Raw genomic sequence first — 10,359 nt, 5'->3', positions numbered from 1 at the left:
CAAATAAGAGAAATGTCAACAGACAATTAATCTAATGAAGAGAATGTTTTGAATTGCAGTTCTGTAGAATGTTTCGTGTTGCAATAACAATTGTGTGTAAAGAAGTGTAAAGCGAGCAGCAGATAGCTCCAGGCAATAAAAGAAGTCAGTAAGAAGCTCCAGACAAGCAAAAGGAGTTCTGAGCAATTCCAGATTTAATGTGATTGGGTGTAGCTCCAAATTGCTAGAAATAATTTGTAATCAATTGTAAAAGCTTATTTTATATTTTTTAATAGAAGAAAGACATGGCTCGTCTCCAACTTCTTATGTTTGTTGCTAATTTTTGTTTGTGTATTCCCAGCTGATTGGGAAACAAAGCAACAGTCTCTGTGTTTATTTGGGGATTAAATTTCTAGCAGAGAGACACTAAAAGTATGTGTCACAATAGCCTTGTTTGCTATTGAGATGATTCTATGGGAGCTATATATGAATACCAACCATCGCAATCGCGCACACACTCACTTAGTGTCAATGTTCATGGATGGTGGCTCTGTTGCAGTACGATGTGGAGATGGAAATTGTAGAGTTTGACGCAGAAGCTAGTGTGGTCCAAATGACTTCGCCCTGAGCAAGGCCCATGGCCCCAGTTGACCCACACATATAATGGCCCTGAATACCCGTTATTGTCCAGGCCTCGGGTAGAAACTATGCCATCTAGAAGGCAAATGCAAAATGGAGAATTGGTTTGCTAATGACTATAACGAGTCTAGACAGTATGTTGTTGATTGGGCTTTGTCTAGGATGTCGACACAAATGAAAAGGTTTTAATGGATGATCAAGCGTTAGGATGAGAATGTGGTTAATAAATCTTTTTTTACGTCAATAGGTGTAACTGTACAATGGCACCATCGTGTTTATCCATTAAAAAAAAAACAATAAGACAATTGTTTTCTTTCTCAGAAATTGCAACTTTCCTTTAACTATAGACTGCTGTTTTAAATATCTAATTTTATTATTATTATTATTATTATACTAATTGTTTAGAAGACAGATTTTTTATTTCATTTTTATGAGATTTGAAGTGCACATGATCTTTATCTTGGTTTTTCTTAAAAAGAGCAAATGACTGCACTAGATCAAGATTGCTTTCACTGTGTCAATTTTATTTTTAGAATTTGATGTCTCAGCTATTTTACAGAGATTTTTAAAACTGTAGGTATTAAAGTTTGTATTTAACATGGCAGCGAATTAGTTTCATAGGCTTTGCAGTATATGATATATCTAAAAAACGTTGAATTTTCATTTTGCCCAGTCTGACGCAAGGCATTTTGAATAGAACTGTACAGTTTAGCCCATTTTGACACAAGCCACTTTATCTAAAGTGTATGTGTTTTCTTTAGGGGCTAGAAGTCTAGATGGCCTGCCGATTTAGCTACCTCCAGCATCAAACCTTGTAGCAGGAAGCATTATAAATTTTCAAAAAGTTAATATATTCGGGGATGCTCCCATAAAAACCACATTGATCGATTAAAAAAACTCTTATTTATATGTTTCCTGATGCGATGCATGCACTATGATCAGCGAACATATGAATCAAACGCATGCAAATTGTGGCTCATGCGATTCAGTTAGGAAACCCCCTTTAAAATAAGTATAGATTCTAAACAATATTTATGATGTTTATTTAAATTACACTGTTATTTATATGTTTGCTGATGTGATGCAGATAGTAAGAAACGTAAAATGCAATTGCATGTAAAATGTAGCCACAAGTCAAGAAGTCAAGCCATAGCCAACCTTCTCAGTGTAGCAGTTATATATGCTAATCAATTGTAGACATCATAATTGTCATTATATTAGAGACGGTTATGGCCAGCCATTAAGCATTTATCGTTTTAATTTCTCTGAACATATTTCTGATGTTGCTTAAGATGAACATTTGAATTCTTTACCAAGCAAGCATCTCATGCCAGAGTTGCTGACTTATAGTGCTTACATTACAATTTCCATGTTAAAAACAGATAAGGAGAAAATCTTTCGTCTATTGATTTCTATATCGTTCATTATATACCAAATTCAATTCAATTTTTCTACTTTAAGCAAATTGACAAAAATTTCATAGCCCGTTACATTTTGTCCTATTGTTTGAATATTCGCAACTATTTATGGCGGTTGCTTACGGTACCGTGAAATCACTTCTAGTTCTACAGCTCACCTTTCGTTATAGTCTTAAGATTGCTTTTGGCATGTATACATTTAACAGCTACATTTCTTACAGTAAAGTTCAAGACATGTAAATTCAAGACTAAGAATATTACTTACTCTAGCTGATTACTTCAAATTACAAATGAGACAATCTCCATTTTGTTCATAAATTGAACCAATAACAACTTCAGTTACAACTCTGGAAACGAGGCTTCGAAAACATAAATTAGAATCCTTCTGCTAACTAAATAATTTTACAAAATTTAGTTGCTTGAACATAAACGCAACAGGCAAAAATTTATGACACATTATGATGCTCAATATGGAGTATGAACGATGCTCTCTAACACACACAAATTATCCCCATGTCTCATTGACTTGCAGATTCCTTCCCTTAGCATTTATGCTCAACTGAATGATTCCCCATGAAATAGATGCAAGGATTGAACAGATATTGAGATAATCACAACAAATCTTAATCCCAGAATATTGAGGCAAATGATGCTGCTGAAAAACACTAATCAACAAATGTCATTACAAACTAAGAGTAGGGCTGCTGGACTTGGTGGAGAAATATTGTAAGAATTGGGGACCAACTCTCACTATAAACCCTAGTGATTTGCCCAGGTTTTGCTTCTACAGATGATAAACCCTAAGAATTTAGCTGAAATAAACTATGAAATACATTAAAACACTAGGAAATTAAGACTTGTTAAATTTTTTGTTTCCCTTTTCTCAGTTTGTCTAGCTTGCTCTCAGCTTCCTTTAATTGAAGTCGCAAATTGGATACTCTTTGTTCCAACTCCTCTAGACTTTCTGCTGGATTCGCATTATCTGATAACGATTTGTATGGAGTAAGAAGATTAATTGAAAAATGCTCCAAGGCTTCCACTCCACAGACCTGTAAAACAATATTTCTAAAAGTTTCATACTGTGTGATCGACAGCTGAAAGTGCTTTATAAAATATTTAAATTCTCCATGGTACATGAATTATCATGCTAAAGAGGTACTGTATATGTTGACATTGGGCAACCATAGTAATATTATTTGAGGGACCACGTCAGTAACTGTTTACCAACCTCTTCATGTAACAATGGTAGTAAAGTGATGTGGAAATCTTCATATAACATTAAATACTGGTCGAGGTACTTCTGTTGCATACGCATACGTGCTTTGAGTAGCCTCGATTCTACACCTGCTCAAAATAAAAGTTTCAGTACAAAGACTGAAAGGCATTAGAAGACTACGTGACTTAGTTCAGCGTACTCATGCAAACCTAAAAAATTCAGGAATTTAATGCAAATTTAGTCCACATCTGTATTTCCTGAAATAAATCTTCAAAGACTGCAAAGAATATCGGGTACTCTGAAGAAGCTAAGAAGTCAATTCACCCTCCCTTTGCTCCCAATCACAAAGAAGATGGATATGGAATTAGGAAATGAGTAGTCTAATATTCAGCTTAAAAATTGACAATCCTTGAGAATCAAATTTTTTCTCAACACTGAATTTAGACAACAATTATGATTTTGAAACTATGGTCGCTTCCCAAGAATGATGCTCAAGCACAGGACCTTCAGAATTTCAATTTTTTTGTGCTTTCATCTTGAAACAGTAATTAAGTTGATGGTAAATGGTTCTACTCTATATTTGGCCCATTCAGTTTCCTATTTTCATTGAAATGCATTGGTGGCAATGTGAGCTGGATGTTGAATAACATTTGAGAAAGAGAGTCGAGGTGTCAATTCATCAATTAATATCAGCCTGTTTCTATAAGCTTGCTATGCAAATTGTGCTCCTTTGGTGGATAAACTGCATTTGAGTGGACTGGATCCTGGGCAAAGTAAATTGAGGGTAGAAGATTATTTCAAAGCATCTCTCCAAGCTCAGACTGCTTTGATGGTGGCATATCCCATTGATTCTTGATTTTAGGCTGAGCAGACAGTGAAATAGAGAAAAAGAGACAAATGATTTTGAATCTTAACATTCAAAACTTTGGTTGTTTGGATGTCAGAATTTACAGTAGCATGGTGTGTTTGTTTTATTTAAATGTGCTCAGTAGCAATATAGTGTGGTTCAATTTGATTTTATGCTCAACAGCAACTTTTTTGACAGAATAAAGTTAAGTCTTCCACTAATAAAGTGTTTTTCCTGTATGCCCAGTAGCACCGGTTTGGACATGAGGGTTCTGCATCATAGTGACGGTGGATGCAAGCAGGATGAATCAAATAAATTCAGTTTGAAATAAAGCTCTAGTAGAAAAGTTATTTTATGGTGTAAGGATTGCCCTTTGATTAAAACAGGTTTCCCCCATGTTGAAAATAATAGTTAGCTCGGATACCTGATTATTGCATTCTAAATACAAATGTATTATCTCTTATGTAAATCGAATTTTGGGCTGGACCCAGACATGTAACGTGGAGGCAATTAATTGTAACTTTGGGCTGGTCCCAAACTTGTAACGTGGAGACAACTAATTGTAACTTTGGGCTGGTCCCAAACTTGTAACATGGAGGCAATAAATGGAAATAAATCAATTATCTAATGCAAGCCGACTTGAGGGTTGACGCCAAAGATGGGATATAAATCTAACGAGCAAATGAAATCACAACAACATCATTTTCTCATGTAAATGTTATCTGCTCTTCAAGCAGCGATCTCTCCTTCACTCATACGAATTTATACAAGCCTATTGTGCGAACTCATCAAGGTTGAATGTGTGTGGCAAAGTTGTCAAATATCCTCATGTGAACTTGATAAGGACTCCTATTGTGTGAATCTGATCTTAGGCATCTGCTGCTGATCCTCCTTGCCATTCACTGTTGAAAAGGGCTGCAATCTTCATTGCTATATTGAACATCAATCTGAGATAAGTGTATTGCCTTGTAATTGCCTACATTTGAGATAATACATATTATATTTTGAGGCTGGGTTTTTCACCTCCAAGAAGGAGGTTTTCCCAGGGTATTGGTGTCTTTTGTCTTGTGTTTTATCGTTGTTACTGTTCATTCACAGTATGATTATAATCTGATTGCTTAAATTAACATCTGATTGCCTAAAATTAACATGGTATCAGAGCTTTAGGTTCATTCTAAATAATCAGATTATTAGTTGTCTTTCACTTTCAGTTTGCTGTTTTAGTTTTTGCAAGATGGTTACAGGTCTGAAAGTAGAAGACAGACTTGAAGGTGCCCTCAATTTTACATCATGGAAGGTTCGTATCCTCCTTGCTCTTGAAGAATTAGAGCTGTTACAATTTGTGGAAGACAAGGATCTAACTGAACCTACGGATCTGGAAGAACTAAAGCAATTCAAGAAGAATGCTCTCAAGGCAAAGAAGTTCCTTATTGATTCCATGAAGGATCATCTTGTTCCAGTTATCTCCAAACTGAAGACAGCCCAAGAGATGTTTAAACATCTAGAAGGGTCAACGACATCAGCCGGACACTTACATTGAGACAGCAACTTTTTCAAGTCAAAATGAGCAAAGGAGATTCAGTCATATCCTTCTTCATGATAATTTCAGAATTGAAGGACCAACTCAGCGCCATTGGAAGCAAAGTTGTGGACAAGGATATTGTCATGATTGCTTTGAATGGTCTTCCTGACTCTTGGGATCCATTCATTCAAAGCATAAGTGGAAGAGCTGAATTTCCTTCCTTCGATCGCCTCCAGTCAAATTGCAATCAAGAGGAGTCTTGCCTTGCTGCCAAAGGAATGCATAAAGGCACCCGCGGAGGAGATCAACATGTGCTTGCATCTCAACATGTTAAAAGAAAGGGAGGCCATTGGAAGAAGAACAACTTCAAAAGAGATAGAGACTTCAGACCTCCTGCTTAAGATTCAAGGAAGAAGCCAAGGGATCTTTCACGTGTCCGTTGCTTCAAATGCAACAAGTTTGGATATTATGCTAAAAAATGTCAGGAATCCGCCCATGCAAGGAGAGGCCGACCTAAATGAAGTTGCAAACTCAAAGGATAATGAAGACTATCTCTTCATTTATGCCTTGTCCAGCAATGTGCCAATCAATAGTAACACTTGGTTGATAGACAGTGGTGCATCTAGACACATCACGGGATATCGAGAGCATCTCTTAGACTTGATGGAGAAAGAGTCCAACTTTCATGTGGTAATTGGTGATGATGCTCAGTATTCGGTAAGAGGTTTTGGTAGCACTTCTTTAAATTTAGAATTTGGCATGTCCTTGCATCTTAGTGATATTTTATTTGTTCCTGGAATTAAGAGGAATTTAATTTCTATTTCTGCCCTAGAAGATAAAGGTTATCAAATAGCATTTTCTGAGGGTAAAGTACTTGCATGGCCTAAGAAATCTAGTATTAAATATGCTCCTGTTATTGGAAATAGATATGATAGTTTGTATAAGCTTTCAGCTAACCCCATTTGAGCACTCATTCATGAAGCTCCTGAATCTAGCGAGCTATGGCATAGAAGGCTCGGTCATCTTCACTATCAGGCACTTCCTTCACTTGAAAAGATGGTTAAAGGTATGCCTAAACTTAATCAATTTCATGATGATGCTTGCAAAGGTTGTGCATTAGGTAAGAACACTAAAAGTCCATTTCATAAAAGTGAAAGTAGAGCTAAGGAAAAATTAGCAATTATTCATTCTGATCTATGTGGACCCATGTTTGTTCCTTCACCTAGAGGATTTCTATACTATGTTACATTTATAGATGATTTCTCTAGAAAGACTTGGATTTACTTTCTAAAATCTAAAGAATCTGATGAAGTGTTAAGTAGGTTTAAAGAATTTAAAGCTCTAGCTGAAAATATGTCTAGTAAAAGGATTAAAGTGTTAAAATCTGACAATGGAGGTGAATACACCTCAAGTGGCTTCAACGACTTTTGTGTAGAAACAGGAATTAAGCGGGAGTTTTGCGTTCCCTACAATTCTCAACAAAATGGTGTAGCTGAACGAAAGAATAGAGCCATTGTTGAAGCTGCCAAAGCTATGATTCACGATCAGGACCTGCAGACCTTCTTATGGGCTGAAGCTTCCAAGACTGCAGTGTACATTCAGAATAGATGCCCTCATCGTGTCCTAAAGAACATAACTCCCGAGGAAGCTTTCACTGGAGTCAAACCAGATATCAGCCACCTAAGGATCTTTGGAAGTCTTGTCTATGTTCATGTGCCAAAGGAAAAGAGGACTAAGTTAGAGCCTTCCGAGAAGAAGGGTATCCTTGTTGGATATAGTGAATCTTCCAAGGCATTTTGCATCTACATTCCCAGTCAAAGGTATATTGAGGTAAGTAGGGATGTTACCTTTGAAGAAAATATTGCTTTCAAGAAATCTAAAGGTTCTCTTATTGATAATGATAAAGAAGTCAATGATAATCAAAATATGGATATTGATACTAACCCTGAGATTCAAAGAGAGTCTATTGAGCCTCCTGAACCTATTGAGCATGATGATTCTCCTGAGCCTCTGGTTCCAACTGATGGACTTAGAGATATTGCAGTTAGCAAGAAAAGACCACTTTGGATTAGAAGCACAATTCAAGATGCAGAAAAGTTTGCAGCTCCTAGTGGCACTTTCAGAGAAAGTGAGAGACCTCAGAAGCTCCCCAACTATGTTGCAATGATGTGCAACATCATTGAGGCTGAACCATCCAGCATAGAAGAAGCTATGAACCAGCAAGCATGGAAATTACCTATGGACGAAGAGTATCAATCCATCATCAAAAATGATGTCTGGGATATTGTGCCTAGACCTAAAGGTAAGTCTGTTGTTTCTTCCAAATCGTTGTTTAAAATTAAACATGTTGCTGATGGTAGTATAGAGAAATATAAAGCTAGATTTGTAGCTCGTGGTTTTTCTCAAAAAGAAGGCATAGATTATGAAGAAACATTTGCTCTTGTTGCTAGATATACTTCCATTGGAACTATTATAGCTATTGTTGCAGCCAAAGGTTGGAAGTTACATCAGATGGATGTAAAGACTGCTTTGCTTAATGGTGTTATTGAGGAAGAAGTATATATTGAACAACCTGAAAGTTATGAGATTCATAATAGAGAAACTCATGTGTGCAAACTGAAGAAAGCTCTCTACGGCCTCAAGCAAGCTCCTAGAGCTTGGTATGAAAGAATTGATAAGTACTTAGTTAGTTTAGGAATTTATAAGAATGATGTTGATCCTAACATTTACTTTAAAGTATTTAATGGTGAAATGCTAATTCTGGTTTTATACGTGGATGATTTATTTCTAACTGGTGAAGATAGTCTCATCATTAGGTGTAAGAAAGAATTAGCCACTGAATTTGAAATGAAGGATCTAGGTCTAATGCATTACTTTCTAGGGTTAGAAGTGTGGCAAAGACCTGATGAAATTATTCTAAGTCAAGGTAAATATACTATTGATATATTGAAAAGATTTGATATGATGGATTGTAAACCTATGTCTACTCCTATGGAAACTAACTTGAAGAAGTTGAGTATTTCTGCAACTAACTCTAATTTTGCAGATCCTTCAGAGTACAGGCAGTTGATTGGATCCTTGATGTATCTAGTCAACACTAGACCAGATATTTGCTATGCAGTGAGTGCACTTAGCCAATTCATGAACCAGCCAAAGCATGTTCACTTGGTGGCAACCAAGCACATCTTGAGATACTTGCGTGGAACAGTTGGCTATGGACTAAAGTATCCAATCAACACAGTAATCCATTTGGAAGGTTACTCTGATTCTGATTGGGCCGAAAGTGTTACTAACAAAAAAAACACTTTAGGAATTTGTTTCAGCTTGGGTTCCGCTATGATCTCTTGGGCCAGTAGGAAACAATCCTCAATTGCATTAAGTACTGCAAAAGCTGAATACATTGCTTCAAGTGTGGCAACTAGAGAAGCAGTCTGGCTTCACAAGCTTCTTGCTGGGTTGTTTGGACAACCTTGGGAATCCACTATTATTTATTGTGATAATCAAAGTTGTATTAAAATGTCTAATAATCTTGTGTTTCATGATAGGTCAAAACATGTGGAAACTCATTATCACTATGTTCGTGATATGGCACAAAGAGGTGCAATCCAGCTGAAATATATCAGCACTGATGAACAGGTTTCAGATGTTCTCACCAAGCCTCTAGCTCGAGTGAAGTTTGAGTACTTCAGAGAGAAGCTTGGAATTGTGGAGAACACAGCACTGATTGAGAGGGAGTCTCAATCTTAGTGATGTAATTCAGTTTGCATCCTCCAGCCTTTGCGGGCAATGCAAGGTGACATTGTACCCTTCTCCGAGAGAAGGCTGAGGTGTAAAACCTCTTCCACCCTCTGCGAGCAATGCAAGATGGACATCATGAAATGAGTTCATGATATTTATATGTTTTATTGCAGGTATACTCTATGGAGCTTATACATTCATCCTTGCAGACAATGCAAGATGAAAGTCATGAATGGATCATGACAAGTGGCAGATATCCTCCCTAGCTAAGAGGGAGTGTTGAAAATAATAACTAGCTCAGATACTTGATTATTGCATTCTAAATACAGATGTATTATCTCTTATGTAAATCAAATTTTGGGCTGAACCCAGACATGTAACATGGAGGCAATTAATTGTAACAGGCTGGTCCCAAACTTGTAACGTGGAGACAACTAATTGTAACTTTGGGCTGGTCCCAAACTTGTAACGTGGAGGTAATAAATCAATTATCTAATGCAAGCCGACTTGAGGGTTGATGCCAAAGATGGGATATAAATCTAACAAACAAATGGAATCACAACAACATCATTATCTCATGTAAATGTTATCTGCTCTTCAAGCAGCGATCTCTCCTTCACTCATGTGAATTTATACAAGCCTATTGTGCGAACTCATCAAGGTTGAATGTGTGTGGCGAAGTTGTCAAAGATCCTCATGCGAAGTTGATAAGGACTCCTATTGTGTGAATTTGATCTTAGGCATCTGCTGTTGATCCTCCTTGCCATTCACTGTTGAAAAGGGCTGCAATCTTCATTGATATATTGAACAGCAATCTGAGATAAGTGTATTGCCTTTTGATTGCCTACATTTGAGATAATACATATTGTATTTTGAGGCTGGGTTTTTCACCTCCAAGAGGGAGGTTTTCCCAGGGTCTTGGTGTCTTTTGTGTTGTGTTTTATTGCTGTTACTGTTCATTCACAGTCTGATTATAATCTAATTGCTTAAATTAACATCT

General features: G+C 36.7%; 1 protein-coding gene across 1 annotated transcript in view; it reads right to left on the bottom strand.

Moving 5' to 3' along the window:
* Positions 1-2,320: 2,320 nt before the first annotated feature.
* Positions 2,321-10,359, bottom strand: part of LOC131061331 (ATPase GET3A) — a 69,988-nt gene continuing 61,949 nt past the window's right edge. Inside the window, exons 6-7 of the mRNA XM_057994973.2 lie at positions 3,265-3,380; positions 2,321-3,085 (exon numbers count right to left, since the gene is read on the bottom strand). Of these exons, the coding sequence (XP_057850956.1) occupies positions 2,897-3,085; positions 3,265-3,380 (305 nt within the window). The 3' untranslated portion in view covers positions 2,321-2,896. The remainder of the gene's footprint in view (positions 3,086-3,264; positions 3,381-10,359) is intronic.

The sequence above is a fragment of the Cryptomeria japonica genome, chromosome 11 (assembly GCF_030272615.1).
Source record: "Cryptomeria japonica chromosome 11, Sugi_1.0, whole genome shotgun sequence".
Taxonomy (NCBI): domain Eukaryota; kingdom Viridiplantae; phylum Streptophyta; class Pinopsida; order Cupressales; family Cupressaceae; genus Cryptomeria; species Cryptomeria japonica.
This window is presented reverse-complemented; position numbering and strand designations above follow the sequence as displayed.